Raw genomic sequence first — 24,120 nt, 5'->3', positions numbered from 1 at the left:
CGTGTAACAACAAGATGGCGGCGCCGCGGACGGCTCTGCAGCCCTGCGTGGTGAGTCACAGCCCTAGACCTTTCTGCCCATAGAGCTCCCCACACAGGCTACGGCCCTCACCCCGAGAGCCTCGAGGACACGCGAGACCCGCGGCCCGGCTCCCCCAGCTGACCCCCGCCCCGCTCCCTGGGAGCAGATTCGGGCCCCCGCCTACCATGGCTACGTGTGGAGGCAGGGGGGCGGTGACGCAGCTCCTAGGGCGGGACTGATGGTAGAAGTCACGTGGTGAGCGCTTCCAGCTGGGGATTTAGGGGTTGAAGGCGTACAGCCTGCTGGACCTTGTCGGCGCTGGAGAGCACTGGGACCTGTGGGGGGATAAATTTGACTCCCAAAGATGTAGAGGCATAACACAGAGCTTTCCTCTCAAAGCTTGAGTCTGAAGGGGCAGACAGCCTAACCTTTAGCAGCCTCTGGCTTGAGGGGGAAGACACAGTCCTCCCAGGAAGACTCCAAAGTGAAGGGAGTAGACGTGGCTTTGTCCTCAGGGTCCCCGGTCTGAGGGAGGAGACACAGCCCTGCGCTCAGGAGTCCCCAGGCTGATAGGAAGATACAATCGTCGTCCTCACGGGTCTCCTATAATCCATGGGAAAATGGATCTGGAGACAGTGTGTTGGATTGGCCTGGAGTGAGACTGGAATGGGGAAGTCAGTTTGGGGCCATTGTGACAGCCCCAAAGAAGGGCAGTGAGAGTCCCACTAGGATGGCCAACAGTGGTCATGGAGAGGAGGAGCTATGTGTGAGAGACTTGCAGAGTTTAACCTGCAGGATTTGGTAACTGATGGGATTAAGAGGGAAAGAAGGAGGGAAAATTTTTGTGCTTGGATGATGGGGTCCCATTAAGAAGGGGGAAGTGGGAGGAGCTTATTTTGAGGGAAGATGTTGGTTTTGGTTTGGAGACCAGGTCCTTTTCTTTCCTATGATAGCTTTATTGAGATATAATTCACATACTATATACTTCACCCCTTTAAAATGTAAATTTCAATTGTTTTTAGTATATTCATAGAGTTGTGCAGCCCTCACCACAATCAGTTTTAGAACATTTTCATCAGCCCGAAAGGAAACCCTGTACCCTTTAGCAGTCCACCCACACCCTTCCCATCTCACTTAAGCACCTCCTACCCTAGGCAACCACTAACCTACTTTGTCTCTATGGATTTGCCCATTCTGAACATTTCATATAAATGGAATCATAACAACTGGTGGTCTTTTGTGACTGACTTCTTTCCCTTGGCATAATGTTTTCAAGGTCCATTCACATTGTAGTATGTATTTCATTCCTTTTTTGTTGCCAAATAATATTCCATTGTAAGGGTATACCACATTTGTTTATCCATTCACTGGTTGATGAACACTTGGGTTGTTTCCATTTTTTGGCTATTATGAGTAATGCTGCTTATGAACAAATATACAAATTTTTGTGTGGATGTAAGTTTTCATTCCTCTTGGGTATATAACTAGGCATGGAGGCCATAAGATGACTCTGTTTATCCTTTAGAGGAACTGCTAGACTGTTTTCTACAGCAGCTGCACCATTTTACATTCCAACAAAGGTTCCAATTTCCCCTCATCCTTGCCAATGCTTATTAATTTCTGTCTTTTTGACCAGTTTCTTTTGAGGGGTCATTATGGTGATGAGAATTTGGAGAAAGGAGGGATAATCAGGTCTGGTGGGAGTTCATGCAGGGTAGTTTTCGCTACTAAAGGCACAGTGCCTGGGGCTTTTTAGTGTGATGAAAATGTTCCAAAACTGATGGTGATGGTGGTTTCATAACTCTGAATTTATGAATATACTAAGAACCAGTGAATTGTATACTTCAAAAGAGTTAAGTGTGTGAATTATACTTCAATAAAGCTGTTTTTTTTTAAAAGGTCACATGCTATTTGATCCCATTTATATAACATTCTTTTTTTTTTTTTTTTTTTTTTTTTTTTTCTTTTTGCGATATGCGGGCCTCTCACTGTTGTGGCCTCTCCCGTTGCGGAGCACAGGCTCCGGACGCGCAGGCCCAGCGGCCATGGCTCACGGGCCCAGCCGCTCCGCGGCATATGGGATCCTCCCAGACCGGGGCACGAACCCGTATCCCCTGCATCGGCAGGCGGACTCTCAACCACTGCGCCACCAGGGAGGCCCCTAACATTCTTGAAGTAAGAAAGTTATAGAGGTGGGAAACAGAGTAGTGGTTGCCAGGGGTTAGGGATAGTGGTGAGGAGGAGGATGAGTGTGATGCTAAAGGAGTAGCACAAGGGAGATCTTTGTGGTGATGGAATAGTTCTGTACATATCGTTTTTTAATATAAATTTATTTATTTTTGGCTGCGTTGGGTCTTCGTTGCTGTGTGCAGGCTTTCTCTAGTTGCGGCGAGTGGGGGCTACTCTTCGTTGCGGCGCGTGATCTTCTCATTGTGGTGGCTCCTCTTGTTGTGGAGCATGGGCTCTAGGCACACAGGCTTCAGTAGTTGTGGCATGTGGGCTCAGTAGTTGTGGCACATGGGCTTAAGTTGCTCCACAGCATGTGGGATCTTCCCAGACCAGGGCTTGAACCTGTGTCCCCTGCATTAGCAGGCAGATTCTTAACCACTGCACCACCAGGGAAGTCCTCTGTACATATATTGATGGCAGTGGTGGTTACACAGAATCTATACAGGGGATGAAATGGCATAGAATGATAACACAGATTATACAATGTCAATTTCCTGATTTTGATACTGTGTACAATAGTCATGTAAAATGTGACTATTGGGGAAAACTGTGAAGGATACACCAGACCACTCTACTATGGTCCTAATTTCCTGTGAATCTATAATAATTTTAAAGTAAAAAGTTAAAATATAACTAAAGAACAAATAAAAGCAAAGAAAAAAAAGAAAAGGAGTTAGCCAGCCAAGGGAAGGGTGTGGGTAGGAGTGGGGAGACCATTTCGGGAGATGGGGTTCCAGGCCTGAGGAGCCATGTGTGCAAAGAAAGCCCTGGTGCATTTCAGGGCCGACAGTTCAGAGTGGCTCAAGTGGAGGGTGGGATGCGGGGGGACCGTGGGTGATGATGGGTGAGGTCCGGAGACACAGGCAGCAACTAGATCATCCATGTTAAGGAATTTTTAATTTTTTTTCTGTGGGTAAGAAGGAGCCACTGGGAGTATTGAGCAGGGAAGTGACATGTTAGCTTTGGGTTTAAGAAGATTCCTCTGGCAGTGTATGGAGACTGGTGAAGGGAGCCACAGGGGCTGTCACACTTGGCCACACATACCCTGAGGATGCCCGGACAAGACGGCAGGAACCAGGCAGGCCGGGGGCAGGTTTGGGAGGCTGGATGCTGGATGATGGGGATCAGGAAACTCTGGCCTTGTCCTTGGAGGGCACCTCTGAGAAAGGGGCGGGGCATGAGTCCCAAACTCCAGAATTAAGACCAAGGGAGCTGCCTCCTGGTGATGCAGGTCCCCTTGCTGAGCAGATTCAGGGGCTGGTGGAGGCCAGTGCCACACATTTCCAAAGTGGAACGAAAGAGTTGATTCAGGCCCTGATGGAGGTCATTTGATTCTTCGATTTCTAGATATTAGCCACGTGATATTTAATTCACTGAATAGAGCAGTGACTGTTAATTGCATCCCTGATGTTCATTCATCCTTCCAGAAGGAAGAGGAAAGGAAGGGAAATCAACATTTATGAGGGCCTTCTATGTGCCAATAACAGCAGCAGCCACAATTCACATTTTTAAGTAATTCCTTTGAGCGTTTCACTGGGCTAGGTGCTTTATGTGTGTTACCCCTACCTGGCTGGTACTATTACCATCCCCACTTTACGCTAAAGGAAACTGAGGCACAGGCTATACTGGAATGGCAGAACCTATCCAGGGTCTGGGCTCTTGACCTCCCTGCCACGCAGGTGGTGTCTTGGTAGAATCCTGCCTTGGGGTTGCCCCTCTCTGGCTCTGAGAAGTTGGAGGTGGCACCTGGTTCTGGTAGGAGGGGAGGAGACACCTGGGTGTGATGACAAAAGCCCCAGGTCTGCTTGGTAGTCTTGTGCCAGGGCTTGAAGTCTGGGGAAGTCCCAGTCTTCCGGCCCACCTCTGCACCCCATCCTACCCGCATCACCCTTTCCCAAGCACTGCTAGGCCAGAGACCTCCAAGAGCAGAGCAGAGAGCTGGATATCCAGCGGAGCAGGTGGACATCACGCATTGGGACCCTGAGGCCAGGCTGCCTCCAGAAGCTTCTGCAGAGGCAGTGGGAAGAAGTGAGGGGTGCCGCTCCCTGGACAGTGCTCCCTCCTGGGAAAAGTAGCCAGGGCAGAGGAAGTTTCAGGCCGCTGCCTGGTCCTGAGTGACTGTCCCCAAGGGCTGACTTCTTTCTTCTCAGGGAGTTCCTGACAGCTAGAGACTAGAAGTAGAATTATGAGCTCACCTTTGGCCTCCCTTGGCAAGACCCGGCGAGTGCCTCTGCATTCGGAGCCTGTGAATCCGGGGTAAGGAGCCGGCCTCATGGGATCTTTGTGTCCATGCCCCTGCCTCCTCCCACCCCCTCCCGTGGACTAGGAGATTGACTCCTAGTGTCCTGAGGAAAACGATAAGAAGTTATGTATCTCTCTCTGATCACCTTATCTTTCTCGAACCTTCTTCTGGGAGGCTCTCCACGTGTCTAAGCACACACTGGGCTGTGCCATTTAGTGAGGTGGCTCGGCATCCCTCTGTTTATTCACTGGTCATGAATTAGTTCTTCAAACACTGATGGCCCACCTGTTCCAGGCCCGGCCACATGCTGGGCTCTCAGTGAAGAGAATCCTGTTTGTCCATCTATCAGTTTCATCTTTTCAAAGCATTTTTTACCTCTCTCCTTGCTCTTCTGAAGCCCACTTTGAGTCATTTGCATCATGGCCAAGGAAGTCCAGAGAGGTTAAGTGACAGGCCAGGGGTCCTGCAGCCATTTCAGAGCAGAGCTGGGGCTGGGCTCCTGGGCTTGGAGACTCTTGTAATCTTCTCTCCAAGGCTCTGCCCTTCAGCTCTTCACCATCCTTCTTTGTTGGGAGGAGTCGGACACCCTAAAGCCTGCCCCTTGGCTCATCCCTGGGCCGGGATGGGATTTGGGGGTGGATGTCCTCAGGAGACACCTTCTTTAGGATTGATGGGGGACCTGGTGCCAGAGCCTCCCCCGAAGGCAATCCAGGGGGTCCTGACTTGTCTGTCTTCCTTCTCCTTCCTGCCCCATTCCCAGGAGGCGAGGGATAAAAATTTACGGAAATGGTGAGTGTGGGCTCTGCCCTCGTGTCCTCCTCATGTCCTTGCGGCTGGGCGGATGGAGAGAAAGAGCGTGATGAACTCCCATCAGCCAGAGTGGCTGGCCAGCTGCAGTGCTGTCTGCAGCTCTCGGATTTGGACACCCCACACCCTTAGTGGAGATGTCCTCACTAACATTTGAACCCCTCCACTCACCGTGGGGTGGGCCATGAGGGGGCAGACCCCAGCCCTCCTTCTCCGACAGCCACCTGCAGCCCGTTACAGCCTTTTCTCCCTGAAGCCAGTCCTCATGTTGCTGCCCTGCCTCCTGCAGGCTCAGACCTTCGCATCCCAGCCCTCCTTTAGCCCCCACCGTGGTGCTGGCATTGGCCACCCAGGTCCCCCCAGGGAGCCAGGTTGGGAGAACTCCAAGAAGAGGCCTGTTCTGGTTGGATCCTTGCTCTCCAGCATCCCAAGTTTTCCATCCTCATATGCTGGGGGGACAGAGAACAGGCTGCTTCATCTTGACCAGGGCCCAGGGCCCCCGTTTCGCATGGGCTTCAGCCCCAGAGCAGTGACCTGGGCATCCCTGTCTGCAGAAGATGAGGTGGACATGCTGAATGACGCGCACGGCTCAGAAGAAAGGATCTCTGTTCCTTCCTGCTATGGTGGCATAAGTGCCCCTGTGAGTAGGCAAGGTGAGTGCAGAGGCCCAAAGGGGTCTGTGTCCCTGGCAGCAGGAGAGGCCCTGGGGAAAGGGAGGCCCTGAGAGGCATGGCACCTTCTCCCACCTGCTGGGCCTGAGGCCGCAGCTTCTACTCCTGGCTGACTGTGGCCCTGGGCCTGCACCCCAGACCTGTTCAGAGCCTGGCTTGGCGTAAAGCCACACAAAGGTCTGGCCGTTAGCTCAGGAGGTCTGGCAAAGCCCCAGGGCGGGGCTTCCCTGGTGGCGCAGTGGTTGGGAGTCGGCCTGCCGATGCAGGGGACACGGGTTCGTGCCCCGGTCCGGGAGGATCCCACATGCCGTGGAGTGGCTGGGCCCGTGAGCCATGGCCGCTGAGCCTGTGCGACCGGAGCCTGTGCTCCGCAACGGGAGAGGCCACAACAGTGAGAGGCCCGCATACCGCAAAAAACCCCAAAAAAACAAAAAAACAAAACAAAACAAAAAAGCCCCAGGGCAGGCTGTGGCTGGCACCTCTGGAGTACACCTGGCTGGAATCCCCATCAGGAGTGATGTCAGTGGCTCTAGGATTCAGGGTCCAAGAGGAATGAAGGGCCTGGGGGTGAAGCTCAGCCTCCGGGCATCTGCTTCGTGCTTCCACAGGGCTCTGGACAAGGCCCAAGTCCCCTAGACGGTCCCCCTAGCCTGACCCACACCATCCGCAAAGGGCTGTGGCAACACTGCAATTGTGGAGGTGCCCAAAGTAAGATGGGGCTCACTGGGGCGGCTTCCCAGAGGAGGTAGGACTGAGCAGTCCTGGGCGCAGGGGACGCATGGGCCGGCAGGGTGAGCTGTGTGGTGCACTGGGCAGGGGCAGGGTCTGAGCTGGGGGTCTGGGGGAGCTGGGGATGAGGTGAGAGTTTTCCACTAGCTGTGATATCTTGGGTAAGCAGCTTCCTGTCTCTCTGTCTCCGTTTCTGTCTCTCGGTCTCTGATCCTCCACCGAATGCCCCCTCCGCTCTACAGGTAGGGAGGGGTTGAGGTGGAAAAGGAGACCGGAAGAGCCCGGCCCCACAGCCGTTCGGTCCCAAAGCCAGGATCTCCATCACCTCAGGGGGGACACTTTCAACAGCAACCACGGCAACTGGCTGTTCCCCAGGTCCCTCCGGTCTCCCCCGCCACCACCCCTCAGCCCACTCTCAGCCGGGGGCTGCCCCTGCCAAGCTCACAGTCAAGGACTTGCCTGTCCTGTCTCACTTCTCTGCAGGGAAACATTCCACACAGCTCCCCGCTCCCTCTTCTCAGAACACCCCGGGCTCTTGGCCTCCCTGCCGTCCTCCTGCCTCCTAGGCTCTTCCCTCTCGGATCTCTGCCAGCTCCAGCTTTTCCGTGTGATGTTCCTCCTGCCTGGGATCGCCTCTCTCTCTCAACTCTGCCTCAAACACGTGCTGTCATCCGTGTGCTGACAGTTTCCAAATGTCTATATATCAGTTAAGAAGCTTTTGACTAAAGTCAACGAAAACCCTGATTCAACCAAAGAACATCAGGGGACTTTATTATCCCACAGACCAAGAAGTCCTAGGGAGACAGCTCAAAGACATTGTCAGAAGTTCAGGTTTCTCCACCTTTCCACTGAACCATCCTTGGGCCTGTCAGCTCCACATGGTCACGTGGTTACAGCTGCATTTCCGGCTTCACACAGAGAGAGACAACATCCAGGGGAAGAAGGGGGCCTGTTTCTTCCCATGTGTCTCTCTTGTTTTCTTTCACAAATGTTTTAATTTGAAAATTTGTCAGCAAACAGAAAAGTTGAAATAATAGTACAGCAAACACCCATACGTCCTCAGCCTAGGTTCAACAGTTAGTGACATCTTGCCATACTTGCTTTCTATCCATATACACATATGTTATGAACACAAGTGTATTTTTTGGATGAGCCATTTAGAAATCAGTTGCAGATATCATGACATTTCAGCTCTAATTACTTCCCTTTGCATCTTCTAGGAGTAAAAGGAAGTACATAACCACGATGCTGTGATCACACCTAAGAATATGAACAATCCAGTAACTCTCTAACATCCCAGTGTTCCAAAATATCTCTCATAGCTTCCCCCCCACCACCACCGATTTAGGTTCTAATTGAGGGTCATGCACTGCATTTGATTGTTATACTTCTTTAGAGCAGAATCCCTGCCTCTTTTAAAAAATGACACTTTTTGAAGAGTCCAGGCTACTTGTCCCGCAGGATGTCCCCCGTAGTGATTTGTCCCGTGCTGTTTAACTTGCTCCTCTATCCACCGTATTTCCTGTGAATTAGGGGTGAGATTAGAGGTGTGATTCAACTGAGAGTGAGCTTTTTTTTTTTTTAATATTTATTGGAGTATAGTTGCTTTAAGGGTGAACTTTTTGACAGTGTTTCAAGGTGATGTAACCCGTATGTTGTACCACTCCCTCGTATATACATCTTCGGTGCATTACAGAATCTCTGTGCCTCAGTTTCCCAAAACAGTTCATTTCCTCAGAAAAGCTGACATATGAAAAGTGTGTAGAACTGTCCCCATTATCTCGGTGGCACCTGTTGTTACCACCCTTATTTCCGCTGCTGGGGAGCCCGCTCCCTCTCCCCTCCCCTGGACCCCCATACCTCAGCCTCAGCTCAAGGCCCGGGCTCTAGGACTTTGTCTGGTTGGCAGTCCCTGTGTACCACGACTCGGAGTTGATGGCCACCATGGCGAGGAAAGTGCAGGATCTGGAGCGGCAGGTGAAGGCCCAGGAGGATGAGATGCTCTCCAAGGTGGGGCCCCAGTGGGGAGAGGGCCAGGGTCTGGTCTGAGGGGTGGAAGGGCCTGGGCTGGGGAGGCCAGTGAAGCTACTATTGCAATAGGCCATGGTGGATGGGTTCTAGAACAATCTCCCTGACCAAACCGCCCAACTGGAGGGCCGGGTCTGGCCTGGGACTGACCTGGGTCCCTGTGACCTGAGCAGAGAGGCTAGGGGTCTTCTCCACGTCTGAGCAAGGCCCGTAGACCTCAGATTGGGTGGCGGCAGTGGCTGCTGAGTGCTGGGCACTTGGGGGTGCCCACGCCCTGCCCCCACCTCAGTGGGACCACAAGGGCCATCTGAGCACCGGAGCAGTGCCAGAGTGGGGCAGGGGCTTTAAGCCGGGTCTTCCCATCTGGAGGGGGCTCCCTTGGGCTCTGGGAACCACCAGGTCTGCTCCCCTCCTGTCTCGTTGCTGCAGGATCGGAAGATACGGGCCTTGGAGGAGCTGGTGGAGACCCTCCAGGAGCACCAGGGTAAGAGGCCGTCTCTGTGGGCTGGTCAGCCCCCCTTTGTACCCCCTGGGCCGGCGACCTCTGGGTATCAGGGCTCCAAGAGCATCAAGCTGAGTCCTGTGGTGGACTCTGGGCAATGGAGCCCAGAGAGGAGCTGTGACACTCAGGGCGGTGCCCTTCTGTGTGGGACTGAGTCCCCTGAGCGCAGCCCTAGCCCAGCCCTGGGCACAGGGCCTGCCAGCCAAAGCCTGGAGGAAAGGCAGCCCCGTCAGGAGCCTCGCTCGGTGGGCTGGCGGCCTCCCGAGAGTCAGGGCGTCCCCTCTCAAGGTCAGGGCGAGAGGCCAAGAGGTGCTTCTCCGGGGATCCCTTGAGTTCCGTGAAGCAGCTTCTCCAGATGACCCTCAGGCCAAAGCTCTTGTCATGGCCAGAAGTGGCCTGGCAGCCTCCGTGCGGGGGGCTCTGACACCCCTCCCCGTCTTTTCCTGAAGGCACGGTGACCTCTCAGCGGCAGGAGGAGCTGGAGACCAGATGCGCGCAGCTGCAGCGGCAGGTCGGGGAGATGGAGGTGAGGGAGGTGCCGGCCCAGGGCTGTCTGCCCCCAGGGACCGAGTCAGAGCCCACCTCTCTGGGGTCCCCTCACCACACATCCCACACAGGGGCCCGGGGCACCCCCCACCCCATTTCAGGCTTGGGCTAGCCCCTCCCCCTTCCTCAGTGTCGTCTTGAACTACTCTCCCCTCCAGCCACGGGGACCTGCCTCTGCTTCTTTGACCACATCAAGCTCTTTCCCACCTCAGGACCTTGGTCCGTGTTGTTCCTTCTACCTGAAATTTCTTTTTCTACCTTCCCCTGGCGAGTTTTCACTGATCCTCGGTCTCAAGTCAAGGCGGGAGCCCTTTCCCAGGGGACCCCCTTCACCTGTGACCAGGGCAGGTGCTCCACATCTCTCTTCTTCTGGGGACCGTGAACTCCACGAGGGAAGGAGGGAGGGACCACTTTCCTCCTGTTCGTTGCTGCATGCCCAGGACCTGGCAGGGGCCTGACCATGCGTGTTTACTGCGTTGGTCATGGCCATTCCCTGCCTCTGGATGTGGCATCTCACTCACCCAGTGTCACCTTTCTTGCCCTCGTTCACACAGCAAGGCTTGAGCTGGAGGGACCCCAGGCTCAAGGGAGGGTCCTAGGCATGCATACATCCTCAGGGCCCCCCTCTGCCTCACCGGCCCCACCAGAAGCTCCTCCTGGGGTCTAGCCTCTCCCTCTCCACACCGAGTTGGTTTCCAAAGCCCCAACCTAATTTAAGACTACAGATGCAAACCCCCAAGCAGCAGCTGCAGCTGAGGGCCCTTCCCACCCAGGCCTGTTCATACCCGGGGCTGTGGGTAAACAGCTGCTCCCTGAGCGGCCTGCTAGGACTGCCGGCAGCCCGTGGGGCTTCTCTGAGCAGCTGCCACAGGAGTGAGGGCTGCCCCCTCAGGGCAGAGGGTATTGGGGCTCCCACGTTCACGTTGTTCACACATTTGTTGCTTCATTAATTTAGCAAACTCAGACAAAGTATCTCCTGTGCGCCCGGCACCCTGCCAGGCACTGGGATGCAGACAGGTCCCTGCCTTCATGGCGCTGACAGTCTAGAGGGGACACACATAAACAAGTACACAGGAAGAGACACAAGTACGAAGTATGGTGAAATATTTAAAAGGGTAACATATTAGAGACTAGCTGGGATGTGAGCCACTCCCTGCCTTGGGAGGTGGGAGCAGGGAGGCATGACTGTTTGGGCCAAGTTCATTGTGAGATGCCTGTTGGACATCTAAGTGTAGATGGCTAGAAATTTGAAATGGAAAAGGAAGAACATATGTTACAAGATTTGAAGTCTGAAGTGTGCCCGCTGGGTTAGTCAGTGGACAGGTTGCTGCGGGGTGACACTGGGCAGGAGATCTAGAGGATGAAGAGGGGACCAGGAAAGGAGAATCCAGGCTGAAGAGATGAAAGCCTCCACCTCCCGCCATGTAGACTTGGCTTGTGGCTGGGAGTTGTGGGGAGCGAAAGGGAGAAGGAGAAGAGACCATAGGGACCACATCCCAGGGGGGCGGGGCGGGGGCGGGAACAGAATCCTCAAGAATGGGAAACCATAGGAAGGTTTCAGGTAGAGGAGCGGGTGGGGGAACGCAGGTAGACGCGCAGTTTGAGTTGTCCAGGAGGGAGATGACCACGGCTTGAACTAGGGGAGAGGGAGCAGAGTGGATGGACTCAAGTCTGCCTTGGAGCCGGTGCCACAGGCCTTGTGGGCCCTGGAGGGCAGGGAGAGGATCGGGTCACGGATGAGGCCCAGGTGGAGGGGGTGCCATTGACAGCCCGCAAGGCTGAAGGGAAAGAGGTTTGGGAGTGGGGGCAGGGAGTCATGACTGTTTGGGCCAAGTTCATTTTGAGATGACTATTGGACATCTAAGTGTAGATGGCTAGAAATTTGAAACTGAAAAAGAAGAACATATGCTGCAAGAGATGAAGGCAGGGCTTCCCTGGTGGCGCAGTGGTTGAGAGTCCGCCTGCCGATGCAGGGAACGCGGGTTCGTGCCCCGGTTCGGGAAGATCCCGCATGCCGCGGAGCGGCTGGGCCCGTGAGCCATGGCCGCTGAGCCTGCGCGTCCGGAGCCTGTGCTCCGCAACAGGAGAGGCCACAGCAGTGAGAGGCCCATGTGCCACAAAAAGAAAAAAAAAAAAAAAAAAGAGATGAAGGCAGAAGTGTGCTCGCTGGGTTAGGTAGGCAGCGGGCAGGTTGCTGATGGCTGCTTGTTAGCAGTTGCAGTCAGTTGTGGAGATGGAGGCCGGGCTGGAGTGGGTTGAGGGAAGGAGTGGAGGTGAGGAAGCAGCAACAGGAAGCATAGACAACTCAGTTTTCCTGTGGCAAAGGCGCTGGGCGGCCAGCCCTAGAGAGGCCACATGTGGGACATGTGGGTGGACATGTCCTCTCAGACCTGCAGAGCAGGTGTCCCTTCCTCTCCTCCCACTTGGGCCAGACCCACATGGCTCCCCGCTGCCATAATGGCTGACTTAAGCGAGTTCCTACTTGTGCCAGGCCCTGTGCTAAGGACATGACGTGAATTACCTTAGTGAGTCCTCACAAGGTTCATTTTACAAGGAGAAGCCTGAGGCTCTGGGAGGTGAGGTGGCTTCCCAAGGCCACAGCCAGGAAGTGGCCAAGACCCCCAGGCCTATCGCCCCATCCAGTCAGCTGGGAGCTGAGGCCTGAGGCTGGGGGCTGGGCTGATGCCGCCTTTTCCCCTGGAAGGGGCTGAGCTGACAGTGCCTCCTACATCTCCCTCTTCTCTCCCCACAGCGGTTCCTCGGTGACTACGGCCTGCAGTGGGTGGGCGAGCCCATGCATGAGGAGGACTCGGAGGATGGTGAGAGGGACTGGATGACAGCCAAGAAGTTCTGGAAGCCAGGTAGAGGCGGGGTCCACCCCGGCCCCTCCTGCAAAGGGAATTCCCCTACAGCTCCCGATGGCCCACAGCTGTCCAGAGGCCAGCTCATTCATGCCCCTCCTCCCAGCACAAGGTGCCCCAAGGCCTCCCACAGCTTGCCACTGACACAGGGGCAGGAGGGAAAGGCCTCAGCCTCCATCCCTGACCACCTAACCCTAGGCTCTGCTTGCTCATCTTTCTAAGGCTCCAGGGACCCAGGGATACAAAACGTAACAAGACCTCATTTGTCTCAGGCACCATAGTTTACAAAATGTCACATATTCAAAAGCTGTGGCCTTTAGAAGCAATCCCCCTGCTTTGGAAGCTGGCCCTCAGGCCAAGGGCTTGGCCCCCTCTGTGGACTCCCTTTCCAGGTTCATTTGTAGCAAACTATTGAAATCTACCTGCATCTCTGGGCCTCCACCATGTTTTATTTTTAACTCAACTGCTAATATCCCGAGGGATGCACTCCAGAGATTTGGGGCCATAGAACTGGCTACTTCCTTTATATATATAATATATATATATTATATATATATATATAATATATATATTTCTTTTTTTTTCTTTTTTTTTTTGGCTGCATCGGGTCTTCGTTGCTGTGTGCGGGCTTTCTCTAGTTGCATTGCGGTGAGCGGGGGCTACTCTTCGATGCGGTGCGTGGGCTTCTGATTGTGGTGGCTTCTCTTATTGCAGAGCACGGGCTCTGTGGCGGGTGGGCTTCAGTAGTTGCGGCTCACGGGCTCAGTAGTTGTGGCTCGCAGATTCTAGAGCACAGGCTCAGTAGTTGTGGCACATGGGCTTAGTTGCTCCGCGGCACGTGAGATCTTCCCAGACCAGGGATTGAACCCGTGTCCTTTGCATTGGCAGGCAGATTCTTAACCACTGCGCCACCAGGGAAGTCCCAGAACTGGCCACTTCTGAAAGCTGGGTCCATTCTCTTCAAAGAATGGAGGTCGTTGCCTGGAAGGTAGTTCTCCAGGCTCTGTTGGTCACACCTGGGTCCTCACCGCCACCGCCTAGCCCAGGTGTGACTTGGGTACTCGAGTTCCGTTCTCTGAGCCTCCAGTTCCTCATCAGTAGATGGGTGTGTATTCTTTCCCATGGAGTTACTAGGAGTCAGTGGGTTGGACGCAGCACCTAGCACTGACCTCGCATGTCATCAGCCCCACAAGTGGGAGCTCTCATTGTCTTCCACGGTCAGAAGGCAGTGGCAGTCTCATGGGAACATGAGCTTGGCTCCCGGGGGACTGTTTGGAAGACAACTGTACTTTCTTAACTTCATAAGTTTCCTGCTGGGTAAAAACCCAGACTGAAAACATGAGAGTCCCACCTGCTGCACATTGGCTAGATACCCCTAAATCTCAGGGGAAAACCCCCTCACCCTTGTTTCAAAAACATCACTTCCCATTTGCACCATATTTGCCACTTTTAAAGCATTTTCACAAATAGACTTGGCATGGGCCAGGGGTTATTCCATTTTACAGATGGGGAAACTGAGGCACTTAAGCAGTCTGAAGACTGTTGAGTGAAGGGGGCAAGACTTAAGGCTGGGAGCCCACTGGGAGACGGTTACAGTCATCCAGGCTGAAGATGAGATGATGCCCAGCATAAGGGTGATACTGGTGGGGCTGGTGAGAGGGGCAGAGCAGAGAGACTTAGGAGGGGAATCCGTGGCCTTGGCGATGGCTCGAACATTAGGAAGGGGGTGGGAGGGACCTGGGATGACCCTGGGGGTCACGGCTGTCGGGGAAGATGTCCCCTTTGGGACACGGCAAAGCTGGGGAGCTGTATGGCACCCGGGCCATGCCAGGAGCTGAACCTTGGGCTGAGTGCTATGGGAAGTTCTCCCTGGGTGAGAGGCGAGACCCTGGTAGGCAACTGCCAGAAGCTGTAAGAACGCCCCTTCCTGGGGTCTAGGGCCAGAGGCCTGCCAGCACTATGGACACACACACGCACGCACGCACACACACACACACACACACCCCACCGCTGTGTGGTGAGCTGGGCTCAGGCCTCATGTGGCCTTGCTGACTAGTTGGAGGGCAGACTTCCTTCTGGCCAGTGGGGGCCTCCCTGCTCCTTTGGGGAAGGGGTGAGACCAGACAGCTGGTTTCTGGACCTGGTTCTGTGGATTCTACTCTCTCCTCCCAAAAAGAGAGCAGCTCCCAACTGCTCTGTGTTGTTTGTTTTTGCTCAGAGTACGGCTGTTCTAAAGCCACTTGTTATAAAGCCTGGCCGCAAGCTCCTGATTTGTGTCTTTTTCTTCTTTTGCCTTTTGATTCTTCAACATGGAGGGGCCTCAGTTTAGCTCTTCTGACAGATGAACAACATGTTTTTCATTTCTAGCAGCTTTTCCTCCTGGGACTGTCCCCTCCACTTTCCTGGCTTTTTCCCTTCCTCTCCCTATGGCCTTGTCCCCACGTGTCAACCTGCTCCTGCCCCTAGGGCCCTTGGGTCCATGAAGCCAGCCTCTGGCTGACCCTGATGCTCTGGCTTGTTTCTCTGGATCTCCCTCTGTTGCTACCCCTCCCCACAGGCCCTGGGACAGCAGGCCAGTGGATTGGTGAGCCAGGGCGTCTGTATTAGGCAGACTGGGGCTGCTTCAAACATTCTAGAGCCTGGGACTCTGAGGGAGGAGGGTCAGTTGGGCCCATGAAGGGGCTCAGGGGAGAGGAAGCCTTGCAAGGGCTTGGCCTCAGGCCCGATCATTCACCCCTTCCCACCAGTATGTTGAGTAGCAAACAGGATGCCTGTGCCAGGTGCTTCAGGGTATGCGGAGACATGAAAGGGACAGTTCCGGCTCTGGTCCTACCACCTTCGGGTCAGGTGTTGAGCCTCAGGGCTGAGAGCTCCAGCCAACTCTGAGCTCCCGCCCTCCTCCCCCCTTCGCCTCTGAGCTCCTTATCCACCCCCCACCCCTCATCAAGTCCCTGCCCTCTCTCTACATCTCCCCCTCCCCCTCCCAGCACCCACCTCCCCAACCCTTTTCCTCAAGCCCAGGCTCCGGCATCTGTGTGGGAGCCTCTTCCCTCCCCTGCTCAGGAAGCCAGGCTGACTCCTCCATGGGCTGTCCCTGGGCTGCCCTTGGGCCCCTGGAACTGGCCTGACCTAGACCCCAGGCAGGCTGGACTCCTCCCACCCGCCCTCCCACTATCTCGGGCCTGTGCTGTGTCCCCCAAGTGCCCTGCCCCCTTTTCTCCCCTCCTGGGAAGCTCAGCTCAAACCCCACCTGCTCTAGCACATGTGCGTGGAGTGCCTGCTCGGCGCCAGGCACTGTGCCGCCCTGCAGCTGCCACGGGAGCGTGGTTAGGGGCTCTGCGTTGCAGTGAAAGCCTTAAAGGCTCTGGCTGAAGAGGGGGGCCTGGGTCAGATCGTACCCTGTGTGGGGAACCTGCCTCACCTCTGGGTCCACATCCTTCTCTGTGAAGTGAGGAGATGGTACGATTGACCCCTAGGCCCTGAACTGAGAGCACTGAATACCCCAGCGTGGAGCGCGTGGAGCCTCTCTCAGGCTGACACGCGGTCGGTGAATGATGCCCATGACCATTTACTGCCCCGCCCCTGCTGTGCTCCAGAGGGCCTGCACAGGGCTAGGCCCGAAGGCCAGGGCACGTGCACATGCAGGTGATTGGCAGGCATTGCCTGGGTGTCCTTGGCCTGGACGGTCAGAGCCCGCTGGAACGATCCTCTGTACAGGATGAGGTGGGGACAAGCAGCGTGATGATCAAAGCAAGAGCCAGAGAAGTCGGCTCCTGCCGAGTCACAGGCTGGCTGTGGCCCTGGCGGTGCCCAGACTCTCAGAGCCCGTTTCCCGCCGGCTCCTCTGAAGAGCAGAGTGAATGTAGGTGAAGTCCCCAGAGCAGGGCCTGGCGTGCAGGTGTGTGGAAACAGTGGGTCTGTTTCCTTTCACAGCCTTCGCCTGCGGTGCTTAGACGGGCCTGCTGGGGCGCGTCGGGCACTGCCGGGATTTCACGGCAGCAGGTTGTCCTCCCAGTGAGGGTGCGAGGGGCCAGCCCAGGGCAGGCTCACCACTCACCTGCGCTAGGGGCAGGGTCTGGCCCTCCTCTGGGCCCTGCAGCCCCACGGTGGCACTTAACACATGCCACTGTCACTCTTTGTCACCCTGTCTCCTTCATTCAAGTATGAGCCTGAGGAGGGCAGGACTCTGGGCATGGGCGTGGCCATGCTGCTCAGGGCCTGGCAGGGCACGGGCGCTGCGGACATCCTTGCTGGATGGCGGGGTAGTGGGGTGGAGGGACGGATCCAGTGCTTCTTGAGCACCCACTCTGGGCCAGGCCCAGGGCTGGATGCTCTTGTCTGTGTTCAAGGAGTGACCGGTGTAGCTGGAAAGACCAATAAGCAAACAAAATGACACCAGCCTGTGATGAGGGTCAGGAGTGGGCCCAAGGGCTCCAGAAACCCAGGAGGAACAGAGGCCCAGGCTCAGGGGCAGGGGCTCCGGGCAAGGCTTCTCCAAGGAGGTGGTGAGAGAGCACCTGAGCCCTGTGATGATCAAGAGGGTGGGGTGTTAGTGACAACAACAGCCCTGTCTGCCAGGCACTTCCTGTGAGCCTCACAGCAACCCTGTAAAGTGGGGCTGTTATTGTCTTCATTTTACAGAAGAGGAAGCTGAGGCCCAGAGATGTTGGCCCACGTGCCCGGGGTCACACAGCTTGGAAGTGGTAGCCCGGGCTGTATGGCTTCAGAGTGAGTGGGGGAGCTTGTTGAGGGCAGGCTGGGTGGGGAGCCAGGGCTCTGAGGGTTTTGGGAGTTGGGCCAAGGAGCTTGGACTTGATCTCCATACCTCTTCACTCCCCTTTTAAATAAAATCATGGGCTCTCAAAAGTTGGATGAGGCCTCAGAGGTGATCTCCCTGCACTGTACCCCTCCTTGAAAAGGAACCCCAGTGAGCAGTATCTGAAGAACCAACACTGGGAGGCAGCCTGCGTGGTCACTGAGGACAGAGGCTTAGAGTCACCTGGGCCCTGCAAGCTGCGTGACCCAGGGCATGTCACCTTACAAGGCCCAATTTCCTCATCTGTAAAATGGGAGAAGGAAGACCTGCCTCTTGGTGCTTGGCACATAGTAAATGCTGAGTCATCATCACAGTCAGTTCACCCCTGGATCTTGCGGGCAGGATGAAGATTTCTATTATCTACCCAGTCCCTGGAAAAGAAAGCTGCGGCTCAGAGAGGAAATGCCTCACTTGACCTCTGACCTGCCTCATCCCATGTGCTGTGGCTGCACGGGGCCAGGCTTCTGTTGAGCACTCCCGGCTGCGAGGTGGCAATGCCAGGCTCTTCCTGCCTTATTCTCTTAGCCCTGGTTTGTCCAGAGCGGTGGTTCCTTCTCCCGGGCCCCTTGTCTCACCTCCATTCTGTCGCATCTGATACCTGCCAGCCCCACCCTGCTTTCACTTCTCCACCCCCGAGCCCTGGCTGAGGGCCTTCGGGGCTGATTTTCTCGGCCAACTTTTCTTTTCTCTTTCATTGCTTCTTGGCATCCTCCCTGGGTTTCCACCTGCCCCTTCCCCTGTCGACGCCTCAGCTCCTTGAAAAAGCCCAGGCCCCAGGAGGCAGGTGGATTAGCAGTCCGCGCGCACATCTGAGTCGTCCTATTGGCTGTGCTGTGTGGCCTGCCTTGGCCAAGTCATGTGACTTTCTAGGCCTCACTTTCCCATCTGTAAGAATATAGGGATGGGGGCAGGTGTTGAAAGTGATGAGCTTTTCTGTTGTTATTTTTAGGTTTACCTAGGTGTTCTGAAAGTACTTAGTTAGTTGTTAAAGGAAAATAGTGTCTGGATATTGTTCTGGCTCATACCAGGGATATCCAGGAAGTTCTGTGAGTTTTTCTTGGGACTCTCAGGGACTCCAGGGGACCCCAGGAAGAGCGGGGCGCAGGTGCAGCCCCTGCAGCAGTAGATGTAGGGGAGAAGGGAAGGCCAGCTGGGGCCTACCGTTTCAGCAGCCACAAAGGCAACAGGAAACAGGGCCGCCCACATCTGTACTTCCCCGGTACAGCCACTGCACCACTGTGGGGAAAGGAATTGGGTCCCCAGAGTCCTGACCCACATCCTGCCTCAGCCTGGCTGTCCTGGTGAAAAACAGCTTCCAAGAAGGCCCAGAAAGTCACCAGTGTGTTATAGGGTTACACCCTAGTAGATGACTTAGTTCGGGGCCAGATCCCTTCAGGACTGAGAACAAGCTCCTGGCCTGTCCCCCAGCAGCATCCCACCTGCCCTGTATCCGTTCTGCTCTGGCGTCTGTCTCGGCTTCCTCATCACCCCACCTGCACCCCGTGAACCTTATAAATAGCTCTATGGACAACACATTTTTCAGAAGAGGAGGCCAAATACATGTGCAGCTCAAGGTCTCCCATGTCTGTTCTGTCCAGCAGGTGTCCTGACCCTCACCTCTCTCTCCTGATGGTGCAGATGGGTGGGAAAAACAGACTCCAGAGTCGATCCCCTCTTCTAACTTGCCAAAAGTGGCCTGAGGCAAATCATTTTTCATCTCTGTGGGCCTGTTTCCTCAGGTGTAAAATGGAGATAAATAACCCCTGCTGCGTGGCCTCTGGGTTGGCCTGAGGTCCATTTGTGCACGGTAGAGCTGGTAACAATAACTAACACAGATAGATACTTGTTGGAATTCTTACGTGGTCATCTTGGACCCTCACAGCCATCCTGGTCCTATCATGATCCCCTTCTAGAAGAGAATGCTGTGGTGCAGAGTGTTAAATGACTTGACCAAGGTCACACAGGTAGAAGTGGAGGAGCTGGAATTTGAGCCCAGACAGCTGGGAACTCTGCACTGTGCCTTTCAGCTGCTCACCCAGCGCCTGGCACATCTGATCTGGGATCTGATCCCGCTCCAGCCACTTACTGTGTGTGTCCCTAGACCAGCCATTAACCTCTAACCCTTAGTTTCCTAATATGGAAAATGGGGATGTTTATAGTCCCTACAGCATAGGGTTGGTATGAAGAAAGAATGGGATAATAGATGTTAAACCCCTAGCACAAAGTAAATGCTCACTAAAAGACAGCTATTATTATTATCTAGTGTTAGCTGTCCTTCCTCCTCCCCAGGTGGTCACTTAAAGAGATGCTAAGGCCCCTGCCCAGCATGGGAGGGGGCTGTGGAAGCCAGGGATCTGGAGCACACAGCAGCCATGAAGAGAGGCTCATGGGTGTCAATCCTCTTTGCCAGGAGACTCACTGGTACCCCCCGAGGTGGACTTTGACAGGCTGCTGGCTAGCCTGAAGGATCTCAGTGAGCTGGCGGTAGACAGTGACACCCAGCTGACACCAGTGCCCAGCAGAGCGCCACACTGTGTCCTTGAGCCCATCCCACTGAAGCTCTACCGGAATGGCATCGTGATGTTCGATGGCCCCTTCCGGCCCTTCCACGATCCCTCCACACAGGTAGGAGTGACGGGGAGGGGAGACAGGCCTGTGCACCCTCAAGCCACTGTGGTGGCCCACCCCCTGCTCACCATTAGTTGGAGATGATGGGCCCAGCTCACCCCCAGCACCCAGGCTCATGCAGAGCCTCCAGAACCGCCCCACCCCCCAACCATGTCCTGGGACTCTGTTTCCAGAGTCTGATCCAGAGAGTAATTGGCCCCATGATTCCGGGGCCCAGAGCCTGCCATCTAGACAGGAAGCAGGGTGTAGGGCACCGCACAGGTCCAGCCAGGCCTCACCCTACCTCTCCTCCTGCAGCGCTGCCTCCGAGACATATTGGATGGCTTCTTCCCGTCAGAGCTCCAGCGGCTGTACCCTGACGGGGTCCCCTTTAAGGTGATGGGCTCTCCTCAAACCACTCACTCCCAGTGTGGGGATTTTGGAGGGGGTGGGAATGCTTCCTCGGGCATCACCTAGGGACACTGCCCCACCTCAGAGACCCCAGTCTGATGACCTCCAGAAGGAGGGTGAGCCTGAAACAGGGCTGGGAAGGGAGCAGGGAGGCTGCCGTGGCCATACTTGCTGCATCAGCAGTGGGGAAGGCATGTAGCTGAACAGCAGGCAGCGCCCCCTTCTGGCATCCTGAAAGCAAAGCCCTCAGCTGCGTGGGATCACTGCCCCTCCTCCCCAGCATTCAGGACGCCTGGACAGCCTGGGGAACGTGAGGAGTCCACACAAAAGTGTCCTGGCTCCCCCCAGAGGCTCCTGGAGCCTCCTGGTTGGGGTGGAAGGTAGTGCCGTTGGGGGGCAAACGCTGGGACTAAAGGACTTGAGATGGAGCCAGCCCCCTGCTGTGGGGGCAGTCGGCAGCGAGATGAGGGTGCTGTGATGGGAGCACATGAGGCCGTGTCCCAGAGGGTGGTGCGTTAGTTCCACAGTGAGGGCGTGTGAGGGAGTGTGTGCCACCATGGCTTGGAAAATAGCGTAAGTCACGACCAGGGGTGTTTGAGGTAGTTCATGCCAAGCAGGGCTTTGCCCTCTCCTAACATCCTCATCCCGCCCCTCCTGGTCTGCTCCCGAGAGGGACTCTGTGAGGAGGATGTCAGTACTGTGGCTCCAGCTGGAGTGATGAGGGGAGCTTGCAGGAAGAACAGGGCTCAGGTGGGTGGGAGCAGCATGAACTGCAGCTCTCCTGCTCTTTCCCAGGGCCTTAGTTTCCTCATCTGTAAAATGGGGATTGCATCAGACCATCCCTTGGGCCTATTCCTGGGGCCTCTGTTTGGGCAAGTAGGGGTGGGCATGGAGCCCAGGGCTGAAGAGCTGTGTCAGCCGCTGTTTCCCTTCCTTCTTGCCAGGTGAGTGACCGGCGCAATCAGGTCTACCCAGAGAATGGGCTGGACCTGTTCCCAGGCGAGGGCCGAGTGGTAGGCTGGCAGAGGATTCGAAAGCCCTTGGACAGGATGGAGCACCCAGGTGAGCTCGGCCCTGAGGCTGAGCCAGGGGGTGGGGGCACTGTGCAGGGCAAGCTTCAGGTAGCCTCCTCCACCATCACACAGTCTGTGCCCTGGCCAAGGCTCCCAATGCCCTCTCTGCAGGCTCCAGGATGACCGCCGAGAAGTTTCTGAACAGGCTGCCCAAATTTGTGATCCGACAAGGCGAGGTGATTGACATTCGAGGCCCCATCCGGGACACCCTGAAGGTGAGAGGCCAGCCCTGGCTCCCCCAGCCTTATTGGCGGTGGGGCGGTGGGGTGGGGTGGGCTTTACCATCAACCCTGGCCCAGCCTACCGGAGCAGCGGCTTACCTAGAGGCTCAGGCTTGAGGGCCCCTGAGGATGGCCTGGATGGAGAGATGAGTTCCTCAGAGCTGTTCCCTTGTCTCCTGGAAACGATGGAGCTGGTGAGCTCTCAAGACTGTCTCCTGGTCTCTCTGAGCTGGGACCGGAGAGCAGCTGGCCAACGCAGGAGTGTGGCTGTAAGAGTGGGAAAGTCAGGGGAGTCTAGGCTGGGGGTGAGCCCAAGTTCAGGCCACCCTCTTGAGGTCCAGACCAAAATACACCTTCCTGGCCTTCACAGGACTCATCATCCTCTCTCCTCACTCAGTATCCTGCTACCCCTCCCTCGTCTCCACCTGTGAAAGATACCAAACCCCTTTCCCAGGACTCTGCTTTCACCACTGGCCAAGTCCTGTCAGATCTGTCTATCCCCAGAACCGCTCCCGAATCCATCTCTTCTCTCCATTCCCGCCGCCCGCCATCCTAGCCTAGGCTCCAGAGTGTCTCCCAGGCAACTGCAGTGGCCCCTCACTGGCCTCCCACCTCCACTCCCGCCTTGCCAGCCATCCTCCCCCAGCAGCCTCTGTGCTCTTTTAAAAATGCAAATTGGATCTTGGCTCTTCCCTGTTGAAACCCTCCAGTGGTTCTTAGGTAAGGCCTGTCATTCCTTTCTGGTCCTCTTCCCACCTCTAACCTTTTCTTTCTTCCAGTCCAACCTGATTCCCAGCGTCAGCCACATGAATGCTGACACTTTCTCAAATGTATCACCTCTTCTCAGAAGTCTTCCCTGACCTATGCTCTCTGGGATATCCTTGCCCCCCATTCCATTTCTTCATCCTTCAGTCACAGCTCAGGTGTCATTTCCCCAGGGAAGCCTTCCCTGACCCATGCTAGGTTAGGCACCCAGCCTGGTCACTGTGTGGGGTTCTGTCTTCCCCACTAGAATGAGGGAAGGGAATGATGGGGCTACCTTCCAAAGCTTCCCTTCTGTTTCCTCTCCTTGGGCCCCCGTTTACACAGAATACTCCCTCCCCCTTTGGCTCACTGGTCTCATCCCTCCCTGGTCAGGAGAAGTCCCCTGTAGGGGTTGGGGGGAGAGTGTGACTGGCAGGGCCCAGGGCTCTGTCCACTCCATCGATGCCTTCCAGAACTGCTGCCCATTGCGTGTCCAGATCCAGGAGATTGTGGTGGAGACACCTGCCTTGGCTGCTGAGCGTGAGAGGTGAGGGCAGAGTGGAGAGGTGAGGACCCTGGGACTGGGCTACCAGCGGGTATTGACGGCCTTTGGGTCTGCAGGAGCCAGGAGTCTCCGGGGTCACCCGCGCCCGCGCTCTCCTCGCTGCGCATCAAGTCTGAGAATGGTGAGCAGGCCTTCCTGCTGATGATGCGGCCGGAGGACACAGTCGGTGATGTGCGCACCCTACTTGCACAGGCCAGGTGGGCGCAGGGCTCAGCTGGCGGCCGCAGCAGGGCTCTGGCCCCACGACCCGGCCTGATTCGTTCTTCCCTGTCCCCAGGGCCATGGAGGCCACTACCTTCGAGATCTTCAGTACGTTCCCGCCCACAGTCTACCACAATGACACTCTCACGCTGCAGGCCGCGGGCCTAGTGCCCAACGCCACGCTGCTGCTTCGGGTACGCCGGGCTCCGCCGCCCGCCCCCGGCCCCGAATAAAGCGCCCATCCCGACGACACCGGCTGCTCTGCGAGGCTCTCTTGGCAGGGCAGCCCAGCAGCACTAGCTCCGCCGAGGAGGGGGCGGCGCTGAGCTACCCCTCTGTAACTCGAGCCCCAGCTGGCGGGCCTGGCCGCTGGGTCTTTGTCCTCTAGGTTCCTCTTTCTGCCCAGAAGGGCTAAGCTGCTCCAGGGGAGAGAGGGCACGCCCCAGCCCAGCGCCTCATGTGCCAGTGTGCGGATCCCTGTGCACAGACACGTGCAAAGCCACAAACACATGGGGACTTTAACACTATGCACCAAAGCCACTGCCCCAACGCTGGCAGAACTGAATCTGGACACCCACTTCCATGACACACCCACACCTAGCCGAGCTGTTGGGACACAGGCCACGAGGCACAGCCACGTTACTGACTGGCATGCAAACGTGCAGTATACACCAAGGCAATGGACACCATCACGTGCAGGTGCACTGGAGGGTGACCCACCCACATGCTCTAGAAACCGTTGGTCCACACAGGTATGTGTGTGCTGGACATATATCCAAACACACACACTGTCAGTCGCACACAGAGGTGCCACACAGGAGCACAGCCTCAGCACAATAACATCTA

The 24,120-nt window shown here is 55.8% G+C and overlaps 1 protein-coding gene across 4 annotated transcripts; it reads left to right on the top strand.

Moving 5' to 3' along the window:
- Positions 1 to 23,564, top strand: UBXN11 (UBX domain protein 11). 4 transcript variants are annotated; one of them, XM_082612340.1, is made up of 16 exons: positions 1 to 50; positions 4,401 to 4,506; positions 5,253 to 5,281; positions 5,857 to 5,952; positions 8,609 to 8,709; positions 9,157 to 9,211; positions 9,679 to 9,755; positions 12,528 to 12,636; positions 17,278 to 17,364; positions 19,863 to 20,077; positions 20,378 to 20,455; positions 21,415 to 21,532; positions 21,655 to 21,758; positions 22,982 to 23,055; positions 23,130 to 23,270; positions 23,351 to 23,564. In XM_082612340.1, exons 2-16 carry the CDS (start codon positions 4,436 to 4,438, stop codon positions 23,505 to 23,507), a joined length of 1,512 nt encoding a protein of 503 aa, XP_082468466.1. In that variant the 5' UTR covers positions 1 to 50; positions 4,401 to 4,435; the 3' UTR covers positions 23,508 to 23,564. The 4 variants fall into 4 exon arrangements, with proteins under 4 accessions (XP_082468466.1, XP_082468467.1, XP_082468465.1 ...); XM_082612341.1 differs by having other exon boundaries at positions 5,854 to 5,952; positions 23,006 to 23,055; XM_082612339.1 differs by having other exon boundaries at positions 5,854 to 5,952.
- Positions 23,565 to 24,120: the final 556 nt, after the last annotated feature.

This window comes from Mesoplodon mirus (genome assembly GCF_964341445.2).
Source record: "Mesoplodon mirus genome assembly, chromosome: 3".
NCBI lineage: Eukaryota > Metazoa > Chordata > Mammalia > Artiodactyla > Ziphiidae > Mesoplodon > Mesoplodon mirus.
The sequence above is the reverse complement of the archived record's forward strand: the minus strand, read 5'-3'. Positions and strand labels throughout refer to the sequence as shown.